This window comes from Vulpes lagopus, chromosome 8 (genome assembly GCF_018345385.1).
Source record: "Vulpes lagopus strain Blue_001 chromosome 8, ASM1834538v1, whole genome shotgun sequence".
NCBI classification, from domain to species: Eukaryota; Metazoa; Chordata; class Mammalia; order Carnivora; family Canidae; genus Vulpes; species Vulpes lagopus.
The window spans coordinates 32,952,798-32,968,001 of NC_054831.1; the positions used below are offsets into that span (position 1 = coordinate 32,952,798).

Sequence of the window (15,204 nt, forward strand, 5' to 3'; positions counted from 1 at the left end):
TAATTTTATGTTCAAAACACACTGATTACTTCAATTTTAAGGAAACGTCTAGGTTTTATTAATACTCTACGAAGATTTACTCTTCTCTTGAAGCCATTTAGACTTTAAATGTTCAAATGTTCTCCCTAAAAAATACAATGTCATTAAATTACAATCAATTCTGTCTACATATTAAAATTTTGCCCCGGTCATTCATAAAGAGAACCCAATTACGAATGCTAACCTCAAAAAAAAAAAAAAAAAGAATGCACGAATGCTAAACTCCTGTAAGAAAGCTTCCACAAATGCTATGCACGTAAAACTTGAGGGCCAGGGGATCCCTGGGTGGCGCAGTGGTTTGGCGCCTGCCTTTGGCCCAGGGCGCGATCCTGGAGACCCTGGATCGAATCCCACGTCAGGCTCCCGGTGCATGGAGCCTGCTTCTCCCTCTGCCTGTGTCTCTGCCTCTCTCTCTCTCTCTCTGTGACTATCATCAATAAATAAAAAAAGAAAAAAATATTTAAAAAAAAAACTTGAGGGCCAAATTAGAAATAGAAAGGCAACACACACACAAAAAAGCACTTGTGTAAAAATATTTTGTTGGAAAAAAAATACAGCATTTAAGTAACGAATTACGATAAAGCTGTATGTAACGGACACTGATGGAATTCCCCACAAAGCACATAAGAAAACGGAATAAAGTGTATGTTGTATCGTTTAAGAGTAAACCCTCACTGTTTCAATTTTTTTTTTAATTTAAGAGGGGCACAATCTTTCCATGTTATTGGAAAACAAAATTTTAAGACAGACTAAAAAAAAAGTAAAACGTCCGCGTAAAATATAAAATAGTATAGCATTCATTCCCCCGTCCAAATGTGGAAATAACCGGAACGTTGGATCACGAGAGCACCTTCCGTTAGATACCTAAGAATTCCATACCGTTCCAATACTGCAGTTTAAGAACTAGGCTGCGCTGAGATGGTAAACATGGTTTATTGTCAAACGCATGCAAGTCTGGTTGAAACCAAGATGATCTGGAAAATTTTTAAGAAGCGAGTCCGCTGGTTGGTCCTCCATGCCCAATGAAATTTCCGGTAAAACCGAAGTTTCCGTTCCAAATTCCGATCGAATTCATTTCCTTTACAACACAATTCTGCCTGGAAGCAGTCTCCCCGCAGAACGCTGCAGCCCCACCCCTGACCCGTCAGAGGCAGACGACTAGAACCCCCAGACCGGGTTACCCGCGCCTAGGGCCGAGCCGTGCGAGCGAGGCCAGGCGCGCGGAGCGGCGGGAAACTGAGTCCGCTCACCGCAAACACCAGGCTACTCGCCGCTCTGGGGGAAGACGGCCAGAGCGGCGGGAAGGAGAGAGCGGGAGGCGCCGCCGTGCCCCAGCCCAGGCCGCAGCCGTGACCAAGGACTGCTCCGAGGCGGCTGAAAACGGCAGACGGCAGCCCGCGGAACCCCGTCGGCGCACAGCCTCCCCTGCGCCCTTACGGTCCCTCCCCTCGCCTCCGGCGCCCCCACCGAGCACGGCCTCCCCGCTCCCGGGCCCCTGGGGTCCCTCCCCTCGCCCGCGGCGCCCCCACCGCGCACCGCCCTCCCCTCCCCTGGGGGCCCGCGCCCGCGGCCAGGCCCCACGCTCACCAGGCGGATGAAGCCGAAGCCGCGGTCCCGGTTGATGAAAACCTCGCTGGGCTCGCCGTAGCGCTCGAACAGCCTCTTGAAATCCTCCTCCGTGATGTCTGTGGGCAGGTTCCCCACGAACAGGCGGCAGCGCTGCGTGTACGTCTTTTCGCCCGGCTTGAGGAAGCTCTTGATGTCGATGGTGAACCCCATCTCCTCGTCAGGGTGGTCCTCCGGGGGCCCGGGGGCGGGCGGCGCCGGCTCCCCCGCCAGCGCCAGCGCCATGGCGGCCGCCGGCTCGCTCTCGCCCGCCGCGGACTCCAGAGCTCGGAGGCGGGCCGGGTTTTTCTCAATGCGCACTTGCTTCAGGTTTCCTCTTAACATCATCTTGGGGGTTCACCTCGGGTAGCAGATACAACTCTAGAGCTACAGCCGTGCCTCTGTATATACCTACAGACGAGAGCCACGGACGGACGAAGTCCGAGACTACGGCTGGTTCGCCCAGCGGCCGCCCTTACGATCGCGCGGGCGGCTGCGGGAGCTGCACGTTCAAAATGGCGCTGCCGCCAGCCGCAGTTCCAGGAGGAGACGCCGACTGCAGGCCCCGCCCCTCCGCAAAGGCCGGCGCCGGGGCCAAAGCGCCTGCGCACTGTTGGCGCCAACGGCATGCAATGCCCGGTAGGGCGGGCGCAGGAGCACCGCCGTACGCGGGCCGCCGAGCCAAGGCCTGTCTTAGGCTCCTGTGAAATACGGTTGCCCGTCGTCCTCAATTAGCTGTTCAATTAGCTCCTCAGTTAGACTGTTGAATTGCACTTGGAAGAAAAATTGTATGTTTGCAGCGGGTATGAAAATACAATGATTTGGGGAATATCCATATTCTTTTTAAATATCCAGCTCAATTTTCAGTGACTATGGAAAAATTGAGAACTTGCAGATTCTATGCATCACACTGAATAAAAAGACATTTCCCAGTAATTGAAACACGTATAAACATTTATTTCTGCCCGGTTCAACAGCAAGGTTTTTAGTATATTTACTGATAAGACTATTCTATTCTAGGGACTCCTGGTTGAGGGTCTGCCTTTGACACACGGCATGATCCTGTGGGATCCGATCCCACAGAGGGCTCCCTGCTGGAGCCTGCTTCTCCCTCTGCCTCTCTCCCTGTGTTTCTCATGAATAAATATTTTTTAAAAAAGATTATCCCATTGTATACAGTAATTGTGCTGCTGATTATTCATCTCAGAGAAGGATCCATGAAATTGCTTATGAAATTCTTAACTCCTATGGACCATACTCTATAACAATGATCAACAAATATTTTCTGTAAAGGGCCAGATTACAAATATTTTTAAGATTTGTGAGCCATACAGCATCTGACGAACTACCCAGTTCTGCTCAGTATCTCTCCTGAGATATGGGCAGGCACTCTTCAACCAGTGTAAAAAAAAAATTAAGTCTCTGAGAAACATTTCAGTAGTTTCTCACAACCCTAAACATATGCTGACTTAATTATCCAAGTGAAATGAATACTTGTGTTCACCCAAAAAACTATATGCAAATGTTTACAGGCTTTATTTATAATCAACAAAAACTGGAAAAAATCCAAATAGGTAAACAGTGGTACATTCCACATCTCTCTGAAACCTCTTTTGACACAATGCGTGATGGCTTCTACTTTGTCAAATCTTTTTTTTTTTTTAAAGGATCTTATTTATTTATTCACAAGAGACACAGAGAGAGAGGCAGAGAAGCAGGCTCCCCGCAGAGGGACAAGCAGGCTCCCCGCAGGGAGCCCAACGTAGGACCTGATCCCAGGGCTCCAGGATCACACCCTGGGCCAAAGGCAGACGCTCAACCACTGAGCCACCCAGGCATCCCTACCTGTCAAATCTTAAACTTTTCAGCAGCTTTTGACACTAGATTCATGCCTGAGTGTCACCATGTATCATTTGGGAATAATACCAGAGTTATTGAGCACAGTAAATGAATTACAGCATAATCTTTGGAAAATATTCTGATACCCTGAGTGTTATCATTATTACTGCTCACTTTTCTCCTACCTTCTAGAAACACCATTCTGTCTTCTGTACTATCATATTCTCCTGGAGCTTTTACACCTCCTTGGCCATTCCTCAGTCATTATATCTTCCTTAAGAATCTTCAGGATGTTGGCAAGCCACAGCTCTAAGTCCTCTCTTCCTCAGCTACATTCATTCCCTGGGTTAGATCATCCACATCAAGGTGCCTCAAAAGCATTAGAGGAGATTATCTAAGCCTCAACACTATTTGCATTTTGGACCAAATAACTATTTGTTGTGAGAGGATGTTTAGCAGCATGACCGGCTTCTACTTAACTAGATGTCAGTAGCACCCCACTCCCGGTCGTGACAAAGCAAAACCTGCCAAGCATTATTCTAATTGCATTTCACTTATTAATTCATTGATCTTCAAAACAATCTCTTAAGGGAGATATTGTTGTTACTTTTAGACTTTATTTTTTAGTGCAGTTTTGGATTCACAGCAAAATTAAGAGGAAGCTACAGAGATTTCCCATATACTCCCTGCTCCAACATATGTGGTCTTCCCCATTATCAACCCACAAGAATGATACATCTGTTTCACATATATTTTTACATCATACTATATTTACACATCATGATCACACAGAGTCCAATCAGGTTTAATCAGAGCTGTATATTCTATGGTCTGGAAAAATTTATGATGACGCGTATCCACCATTACAGTATTATACAGAGTGCTTTCTTTTTTTAAAGATTTTATCTATTTATTTGAGAGACAAACTATGAGTGGAGGGAGGGACAGAGGGAGACGAAGAGAGACAGACTCCCTGCTGAGTGTTCAACCCAGGACCCTGAGATCATAACCTAAGCAGATTAACTGACTGAGCCACCCAGGCGCCCTTAGACACTTTGACTGCCCTACAACTCCTTTGTGCTCCACCTATTCATCCCTCTCCCCATCCAACCTCTGGCAATCACTGATCTTATTGTTGTCTTCATAGTTTTGCCTTTTCTAGAATGTCATATAGTTGGAATAATAAAGTAGGTAGCCTTTTTAGACTGCCTTTTTCACTTAGTAATATGCATTTAAGATTCCTTTATGTCTTTTCATGGCTCAGTAGTTCATTTCTTTATAATATTGAATTACATTCCATTGTCTGGATGTACTACAATTAATTCATCCTTTCACTTACTGAAAGATATCTTGGTAGTTTCCAAGTTTGGCAATTATGAATGAAGCTGCTGGAGACACCTGGGTGACTCAGCGGTTAAGTGCCTGCCTTCAGCACAGGGCATGATCCTGGAGACCCTGAATCAAGTCCCACATCGGGCTCCCTGCATGGAGACTGCTTCTCTCTATGCCTTAAAAAAAAAAAAAAAGAATGAAGCTGCTTTAAACATCTTGCTTCTTGAAAGAAACATTTTTGTCTTTTTATTCTCATTACACTGTCTTCTGCAGAGCACAGGTTTTGGGGTTTTTTTAAAGACTTTATTTATTCATGAGAGACAGAGAGAGAGGCAGAGGGAGAAGCAGACTCCATACGGGGAGCCCGACGTAGGACTCAATCCTGGGTCTCCAGGATCACACCCTGGGCCGAAGGCGGCACTAAACTGCTGAGCCACCAGGGCTGCCCAGAGCACAGGTTTTAAGTTTTAATGAAGTTCGGCTTATCAATTCTTTTTTTTTTTTTTTTAGCTTATCAATTCTTTCATAAATCATGTCTTTGGTGTTATTTAAAAAGTCAACACCAGGGCAGCCCTGGTGGCACAGTGGTTTGGCGCTGCCTGCAGCCCGGGGTGTGATCCTGGAGACCTGGGATCGAGTCCCACGTCCGGCTCCCGTATGGAGCCTGCTTCTCCCTCTGCCTGTGTCTCTGTCTCTCATGAATAAATAAATAAAAAATATTTAAATAAAATAAAAATAAAAAGTCAACACCAAATCAAAAGTCATTTACATTTTCTTCAATTATTCTCCTAGATTTTTAAAGCTCTGTGTTTTACACTTAGGTCTGTGATCCATTTTGAGCTAAATTCTGGGAAGGGTATGAGGTTTGTGTACAGATTTTCACTCTCTCTTTTTTTAATATGTGAATGTCCAGTTGTTCTAGCACCATTTGTTGAAAAGACAATCTTTATTCCATTGCATTGCCTTTGTTCTTTGCCAAAGATTAGTTGATCTATATTTATGATGGTCTGCTTCTGGACTATTTCATTGATCTATTTGTCTGTTCTTTCTCCAATACAGTATTGTCTTGATTTGTGTTTTTTTTTTAAAGATTTTATTTATTCATGAGAGACACAGAGAAAGGGCAGAGACATAGGCAGAGGGAGAAGCAGACTCCATGCAGGAACCCCGATGTGGGACTCCATCCCAGGACTCCGGGATCACACCCTGAGCCAAAGGCAGATGCTCAATCACTGACCCACCCAGACGTCCTGATTTGTGTAACTTTATAGCAAGTCTTAAAGTTGGGTAGCAATAGTCCTCCAGCTTTCTTTTCCTTCAACATTGTGCTGGCTATTCTGGGTCTTCTTCTTCTCCAAATAAACTTAAGAAGCAGTTTGTCTATATCAAAAATAAATTTTGCTGGGATTTTGATTAGGGTTGCATTAAATTTATACAAATTGGAAAGAACTGACATCTTGATAATATTGTCTTACTATCCATGAACATGAAATATCTCTCCATATATATGGTTTTTTGATTTCATTTATCAGAAATTTGTAGTTTTCCTCATATAGATCTTATAACTTGTTGTATTTATACTTAAATATTTCATGGTTTTGGATGTTAGTGTAAATGGTATTGTACTTTTAATTTTAAATTCCACTTGGTCATTCTGGTATATAAAAAAGTAGTTGAGTTTTGAAAATTAACCTGGTATCTTACAACCTTGCTATAATTTTGTCAACTTTGTTTTTTGTCAGTTCTTTCAGATTTTCTACATACACAATCATGTCATCTGCAAACCAAGACAGTTTTATTTCTTCTTTCCCAATCTCCAAACCTTGCATTTCTAGACTTCTAGAACATTGAATGACAGTGAAGAGAGAGGATATCTTTGCCTTATTCCTAATCTTACAAGAAAGCTATGAGTTTCTCTTTTTTAATATTTTATTTATTTATTCATGAGAGACAGAGAGAGAGAGACAGGTAGGCAGAGGGAGAAGCAGGCTCCATGCAGGGAGCCCAATGCGGGACTCGATCCCGGGTCTCCAGGATCACGCCCTTGGCTGAAGGCAGCGCTAAACCACTGAGCCACCAGGGCTGCCCAAGCTATGAGTTTCTTACCATAAAGCTGTAGGTTTCATGTAGATATTCTTTATCAAGTTGAGGAGGTAACCATTAATTCCTAGTTTACTACAAGTTTTTATGATAAAAGAAAGTTAGACTTTGTAATTTTTTCTGCATCTATTGATAAGATCATGTGATTTTTCTTTAACCTTTTGATGTGATGAATTATATTGATTTTTGAATGTTGAACCAGCTTTGCATACCTGAGATAAACTCACCTGGTTGTGGTGTACCAATCACTTTACACATTGTTGGATTAAATTTGATATTTTGTTGAGGATGTTTGCCTCTATGTTCCTATGGACTTACTGGTTTGTAGTGGTTTTTTTCTCTTGCAATGTCTTTGTCTAGTTTGGGACTTAAGGTAATGCAGGACTCATAGAATGAGTCAGGGAGAATTCCTTCCTTCTGCTTCTATTCTCTGAAAGAGATTATAGAAAATTGGTATAACTTCTTTCTTAAATATCTGGTAGAATTCAACAGTGAAACCCAACTGCTTTCTGTTTTGGAAGATTATTAACTGTTGATTCAATTTTTTAAAAGATACAGGCCTATAAAAAAAAATAAAAAATAAAAAAATAAATAAATAAAAAAATAAATAAATAAAAAAAATAAAAATAAAAAAATAAAAAAATAAAAAAGATACAGGCCTAGTCAGATTTTCTATTAGTGTTTGTGATTTTTGACACATGGTTTCTTTCCAGGAATTAGTTCATTTCATCAGGCTATCAAATACGTGGGCATAGAATGGTTCAGAGTATATCTTCATTATCTTTTCAATATCCATGGGCTCTGTAATGATGCCCCCTCTTTCATTTCTGATATTAGTAATTTGTGTCCTTTCTCTTTTTTCTTTTAGTTTGGCTAGAGGCTTATTGATTTTTTTTTTTGAGGCTTATTGATTTGATTGATCTTTTTAGTGAACTAAGTTTTGATTTTATTGATTTTCCCTACTATCTTCTTTTCAGTTTATTTGATTTCTACTCTAATTCTTATTATTTCTTTTCTTCTGCTAATTTTGGATTTGCCTTTGTCTTTCTAGTTTTCTAACATGGAAACTTAGATGATTGATACTAGATTTTTAAAATTTATGCATTCAACACTATAAATGTTTCTCTAAGCACTGTTTTGCTGCATCCCAGAAATTTTGGGAAGTTGCATTTTAATTTTCCCATAGTTAAAAATATTTTTAAATTTCTCTTGAGATTCCTTCTTTTACCCAAGTGTTATTTAGAAGTATGCTATTTAATCTCCATATACTTTAGGAATTCCCAATTATCTTCCCATTATCGATTTCTAGGTTAATTCTACTGTGATCTGAGAGGAGACATACAATTTTTATTCTTTTAAATTTGTTAAGGTATATTTCATGACCAACAATGTGATCAATCTGGGTGAATGGTCCGTGTGATCTTTCTTTTAGAAAGGGGAAGGAGCAGGAGGAGAGGAAGAAAGAGAACCCCAAGCAGGCTCCATCCCCAGCACAGAACCTGATGCATGGCTTGATTTCACATCCCTGATAACATGACCTGAGCTGCAATCATGAGTCAGACACTTAACTGACTGAGCCACCCAGCTGCCCCATGGTCCACGTGATCTTGAGAAGAATGTGTATTCTGCAATTGTTGGATGAAATAGTCTATTGATGTCAATTATACCCAGTTGAATGATGGTATTGTTAAGTTCAACTCTATCCTTACTGAGTTTCTGCCTGCTAGATCCATCCATTTCTGATAAAAGTGTTGAAGTTCCCAACTGTAATTGTGGATTCATCTACCTCTCAGTGCAGTACTATCCATTATGTATTTTGATGCTCTATTGTGAGGCATATTGAAAGTTAAGGATTGGTATGTATTCTTGGGGGAAATGTCCCCTTTATAATTATGGGATGTTAAGAAAAATGGGAGATGGCAGAGTAGTAAGATCCTGAGCTCACCTCTTCCCATGGACACACCAAGGCTGTAACTACATATAGAGAAATTCTCTCAGAGAATGTCCTGAAGACTAGAAGAACAGCTCTTCCACAGCTGACGACATAAAGAAAAAGCCATAGCATTGGAGGGGCAAACACGCTGTCTAATCAGGAGCCAAATTCCTGGCATGGCAACTTATAAACAGGATGTCACTGGCATAGAGATATCACTGAGGAGTGAGAGTTCAAGCTTCATATTGGGCAATCTCTGCCCTGGGGGATCTAAACCAGGTAGATGAGCTTCCATCATGACTGGCTGTGAAAATGAGTGGGGCTTAACTCCAGGAGAGCCAGAGGGCTAGAGGAAACCAAGACTCTACTCTTAAAGATCTTGCACATAATCTCACTCCCTCCAAGATCCAACACAGAGGCAGCAGTGTGAAAAGGGCCTGGGCCAAAAGTGAAGACTTACTGACTAATCTTAAGGCATGTGCCAGAGGGGCAGGGATCTGCAGAATTTTCTCTGGGAACAGGACGACTGATGGGTGCCATTTTTCTTGCCCTCTTTTAGCCTAGCTAACCTCATGCTGATGTACACCAGTTCTGATTGTCTACATCTAACATGCTAGCACTGCTCACCCCTTGAAAAGCAGTTTTTGCTCTGCTGCAACCAGTAGACAGCCTCAACAGGGAACATCACCCCTCCAAAGCAATTCCTGCTCTCACAGAAGGAAAGCCAACCTGGCCCAACAGCACACCCACACTAGTCATAGCCTAGCATCAGAGTCAGCCCTGCCAACCAATACATCTGCAGCAGTCATGGCCCAATCACAAGAGTAGGGCACAGGTAACCCATACAGGGGACACCACTGGACTGGCTGGTTCTGGTAATCAGGGGGAAACTGTACCTTCTATGTAAGACCACTACTTTCAAAACCAGGGGATGTAGCTGACCTACCTAATATATAGAAACAAACACAGAGACTCAGACAAAGTGAGGAGACAGAGGAATATGTTCCAAACAAAATAACAAGACAAAAAACCTCAGAAAAAAGAGGTAACCTAGACAAAAAGAGGTAAGCAATCTACCTGATAAAGAGTTCAAAGTAATGGTCATAAAGCTGTTCACTGAACTTGGGAGAAAAGTAGATGAACTCAGCGAGAATTTTAACAAAGAGATAGAAAATATTCAAAAGCACTAATCAGAACTGGTTCTTTGAAAAGCTAAAATTGATAAATCTTTAACTAAACTCACCAAGAGAAAAATATAAAGGACCCAAGTAACTATAATTAGACACGAAAGAGGAGGAGGCAGAACCAACATGATGGAAATAAAAGGGATTATAGGCAACTACTACAAAAAATTATTTGGAACAAATTGGACAATTTAGAAAAATAGACAAATTTCTACAAATATACAATCTTCTAAGACTAAATCAGGAAGAAATACAAAATCTGAACAGACTGATTACTAGTGGTGAAATTGAATCAGTAATCGAAAAGCTCCCAACAAACAAAAGTCCAGGATCAAACTGTTTCATTGGTGAATTCTATCAAACATTTGAAGAAGAGTTAATGCTTATCCTTCTCAAACTATTCCAAAAAATTAAAGAGGAAGAAATGCTTCCAAATTCATTCTACAAGACCAGCATTACTATCATACCAAACCAGACAAAGACACTACAAAAAAGAAAATTACAGGCCAATATCTCTGATGGACAAAATGCAAAATCCTCAACAATACATACTAGGATATTAGCAAACAAAATTCAACAATACATGGGAAGGATCATTCCCATGATCAAGTGAAATATATTCCAGGGATGCAAGGATGGGTCAATATTGGAAAATCAGTCAATGTTATTCACTACATAAACAAAATGAAGTATAAAAAAATCATATGATCATCTTAGTAGATGCAAAAAGAGCATTTGACAAAATTCAACATGTATTTATGATAAAAATTCTCAACAAAGTTGAGTATAGAGGGAACATATCTCTACATAATAGAGGACATTTATGAGGGGTGTCTGGGTGGCTCAGTTGGTTAAGAGACTGCCTTTGATTCAGGTCATGATCTCAGGGTCCTGAGATTGAGCCCCATATCAGGCTCTTTGCTTAGTGGGGAGTCTGCTTGTTCCTCTGCCACGCCCTTTACTCATGCTCTGTCTCTCAGATAAATAAATAAAATCTTTAAAAAAATTGAGGCCATATATGATAAACCAAAGCTGACATCATACCCAATAGAGAAAAGGTGAAAGCATGTCCTCCAAGATCAGGAATAAAACAAGGATGCTGACACTCATCCCTATTATTGCAGATATCCATGAAAGATCTAGACAAAGCACCACACAAGAAGAAAAAAAAGATATTCAAATTGGTGAAGAAGTAAAACTGCCAATATCTGAAGATGACATACTATAAGCAAAAAATCCTAAATATTTAAGGGTGCCTGGGTGGCTCAGTCCTTAAAGCCTCTGCTTCTTGATTTCAGCTCAGATCAGGATCTCAGGGTCCCACATCGGGCTCCCTGCATGGAGCCTGCTTCTCCCTCTGCTTGTGCCTCTGCCTCAATCTCTCTCTCTCTGTGTGTGTGTCTCTCATGAATAAATAAATAAAATCTTAAAAAAAGAGGAAATAAAGAATCTTAAATATTTTTTAAATATGAAAATTAATAAATGAATTCAGTAAATTCGCAGGATACAAAATTAATATATAGAAATCCATTAGTTTTGTTTCTTTAAGATTTTATTTATATATGAGAGAGAGAGAGAGAGCATGAGTGGGGTGAGGGGAAGAGAGAGAGAAAGAGAGAAAGAAGCAGTATCCCCACTGAGCAGGGAGTCCAAGGTAGGGCTCGATGTGGGACTTGATCCCAGGACCCCGGAATCATGACCTGAACTGACCTGAAACATGACCTGAAAGCAGATGTGTAACCAACTAAGCTTCCCAGGCGCCCCTCTATTGTGTTTCTATACATTAATAATGAACTAGCAGAAAGAAAAATTAAGGAAACAATCCCACTTAATATTGCTTAAAAAGAACAAAATACCTGGGAATAAATTTAACCATGTGGGTAAAAGATCTATACTTCGAAAGCTCTAAGACATTAATGAAATAAATTGAAGATGACAGAAATAAATGGAGGGGGATACCATGCTCACAGATTGGAAGAATTAAAATTGTTATTATGTCCATACTACTCCAAGCAATCTACAAATCCTATGTAATCTGTATTAAAATACCAATGGTATTATTCACAAAACTAGAATAAATAATCCTAAAAGTTGTATGGAACCAAAAAAAGACTTCAAATAGCCAAAGCAATCTTTTTTTAAAAAAAGATTATTTATTGAGGGCAGCCCAGGTAGCTCAATGGTTTAGCACTGCCTTCAGCCCAGGGCGTGATCCTGGAGACCCAGGATCGAGTCCCACATCGGGTTCCCTGCATGGAACCTGCTTCTCCCTCTGCCTGTGTCTCTGCCTCTCTCTACTCTCTCTCTCTCTCTGTCTCTCATGAATAAATAAATAAAATCTTGAAAAAAAAAAGATTATTTATCGGATGCCTGGGTGGCTCAGCAGTTGAGTGTCTGCCTTCAGCCCAGGGCATGATCCTGGAATCCCAGGATCGAGTCCCATGTCGGGCTCCCTGCATGGAGCCTGCCTCTCCCTCTGCCTGTGTCTCTGCCTTTCTCTCTCTGTGTCTCTCATGAATAAATACATAAAATCTTAAAAAAAAAAAAAAGACTTTATTTATTTACTTATTTATAAGATACCCACAGAGAGAGGCAGAGATATAGGCAGAGGGAGAAGCAGGCTCCCCATGGGGAGCCTGATGTGAGACTCAATCCTAGGACCCTGGGACCACAATCCAAGCCAAAGGCAGACACCCAACCACTGAGCCACCCAGGCATCCCAACAATCTCTTTTAATTGGTGCATTTAGATCAATGATGTTCAAAGTGATTACTGGTATAGTTGGGCTACTATATCTACCACATTTGTTACGCTTTACATTTGTTGCCCTTACTCTTAATTCTTATTTTTGTATATCAATCTTTTTCTGCCTTTGGGGGATTAATTGAGGGTATTACAATTCTATTTTCTCTCCTTTTTATTTTTATTTATTTATTTATTTATTTATTTATTTATTTATTTATTTATGATAGGCACACAGTGAGAGAGAGAGAGAGAGAGGCAGAGACATAGGCAGAGGGAGAAGCAGGCTCCATGCACCGGGAGCCTGATGTGGGATTCGATCCCGAGTCTCCAGGATCGCGCCCTGGGCCAAAGGCAGACGCCAAACCGCTGCGCCACCCAGGGATCCCTTTTCTCTCCTTTTTATCATATAAGTTGTATTTCTCTACTTTTTTAAGTGGTTGCTCTAGAGCTTGCAGCATACATTTACAGCTAATCCATGACCACATTCAAATAACACTGCACTTCACAAGTAGTGTGAATGACTTCTAATAATAAAACAATCCTGATTCTTACTTCCCATCACATTTATCATTGCTGTCATTCATTTAATTTATACGTTAACATATATTTTTATGTGTAATTGCATATATCATTACTATTATTTTGAACAAATCTATTTAGAGGGGAGAGGTGGGGAGAGGGAGAAAATCTCAAGCAGACTCCCCGCTGAGCACAGAGCCCTATGTGGGGCCCAATCTCATAACCTTAAGATCATGACGTGAAATGAAATTAAGAGTCGGATGCTTAACCAACTAGCCACCCTAGCACCCCTCTTTTTTTGAGAGAGAGAGGGGGAGTGGCAGAGGGGGTAGAAGGGCAGAGGGAGATGGAGAGAATCTTAAGCAGGCTCCACACCCAGCGCAGAGCCCAATGCAGGGCTCGACCTCGTGACCCTGAGATCATGATCTGAGCTGAAATCAAAAAGCAGAAGCTTAAAGGACTGAGCCACCCAGGTGTCCCAAAGTGCCACTCTTTTAATGTTTTCTTTAAAAAAAAAAAAACTTGCTCATGAGACACACACACACACACACACACACACACACACGCGGGGGTGGGGACAGAAACACAGGCAGAGGGAGAAGCAGGCTCCCCGCAAGGAGCCCAATGCAGGACTCGATTCCAGATCCCAGTATCATGCCCTGAGCCAAAGGCACTCAACTGCTGAGTCGCCCAGGCGTCCTGACAGTAATGGATTCTAATCAATAGAATTAAATAAGAATCTGTGAATCCATACAGATATAAATCAAATAATTGCAGCCCTGGGGACTCAGAAAAAGCCTCTCAGAGAAAGTGAGATTGAACCACTTGTCTGGCTTTGCTTCGCCCAGCGGCTTTGGACAACACAAAGGAACTGGCCACCACATCCCTTGGCCTTTTAACAGCCCCCTCTACCCTGTGCCTCTGAGGTGCCTCAAGTGGTAACCCACAGCTCAGGGACCCATTTCCACAGTCCATGACACAACCAGAGGCTGTGACTAAGTTGTTCAGGTCCCCGAACACCTAGCCTTCTCTATGATCCTTAGGGAATGATGCTCTCAGGTCCAGAGACAGCAGACAACACTGTCCCACTCCCGGCCTGGGCAAATGGCGCTAATGAGGTAGTGGCTCCGAACCTAGAGAAGGTAAAGATAGGCTGGGCAGGAAGGACCAAGTGACTTGATTGGTACCAACCAGCTGCAATTTGCCTTAACGGGGCTCCACAAATCAACATTGTAGCCAGAATCTAGGAAGGGCCAAGCTGAAGTGACGGGCCTCTGGGGTCAGCAGCCCAGTGTGGAGGGTGTCCAGTGCTAGGGTTTCCAGTGGAAGGGTGTGCCTTGGCATTCTCCAGCACTTGTCAGCCCATAACACCTGCCCTGTTCCAGGACTCCTTTCAGAGGCCTGAAATCTCAGAAGCTCCTCTGCTGAAGTCTCTACATGCCCACAATATTAACAACATTTCCTTACATGGGGTTCCCTGAGGGCCTGATCAGACCAATGCATCAAAAATTCCAAGGCATTCTATACAGGGAATACAAATCTAGGATACCAGTGAAGCTGGTGACTTACTGGATAAACAAAACTTCACCCATAAAAGGAAGACGATTCAGGACCTACCAGTTTTTAAGGGTTCAATGGAGCTATTTAGGGAAGAACACAAAGAGATCACATTGGATTATGTGATCAGTACAAGGAAAAGCACAAGTACAGTACAGTACAAGGAAAGCAATATGAATCTGCAGAGAGTTATGATCACAATTCAAACCAGCCTTAATAATAGAAGAATCACTCCTGCTTAGAATCCTAGAGCTCTATCTTTGGCACTACCTCTTTATCATGCCTTTTGCCTGTTCAGAAATGGCCTGTATGAAGATGGATCTCAGCCTGTTGTAACAAAGATTGGGTGCT

The 15,204-nt window shown here is 42.0% G+C and overlaps 2 protein-coding genes across 3 annotated transcripts in view; both read right to left on the reverse strand.

Moving 5' to 3' along the window:
- The window catches only part of PSPC1 (paraspeckle component 1), a 69,607-nt gene extending 67,440 nt beyond the window's left edge, over positions 1 to 2,167 (reverse strand). The window contains exon 1 of the mRNA XM_041765688.1: positions 1,627 to 2,167. Coding sequence (XP_041621622.1) covers positions 1,627 to 1,992 — 366 coding nt within the window. The 5' untranslated portion in view covers positions 1,993 to 2,167. The remainder of the gene's footprint in view (positions 1 to 1,626) is intronic.
- A 2,598-nt stretch (positions 2,168 to 4,765) lies between these two features.
- ZMYM5 (zinc finger MYM-type containing 5) overlaps positions 4,766 to 15,204 on the reverse strand; it is a 61,389-nt gene continuing 50,950 nt past the window's right edge. The window contains exon 9 of one of the 2 annotated variants that reach the window (XM_041765677.1): positions 4,766 to 4,991. In XM_041765677.1, coding sequence (XP_041621611.1) covers positions 4,912 to 4,991 — 80 coding nt within the window. In that variant the 3' untranslated portion in view covers positions 4,766 to 4,911. Of the gene's footprint in view, positions 4,992 to 6,369; positions 7,346 to 15,204 lie in introns of those variants that run through there. The other variant, XM_041765678.1, reaches the window with a different exon arrangement.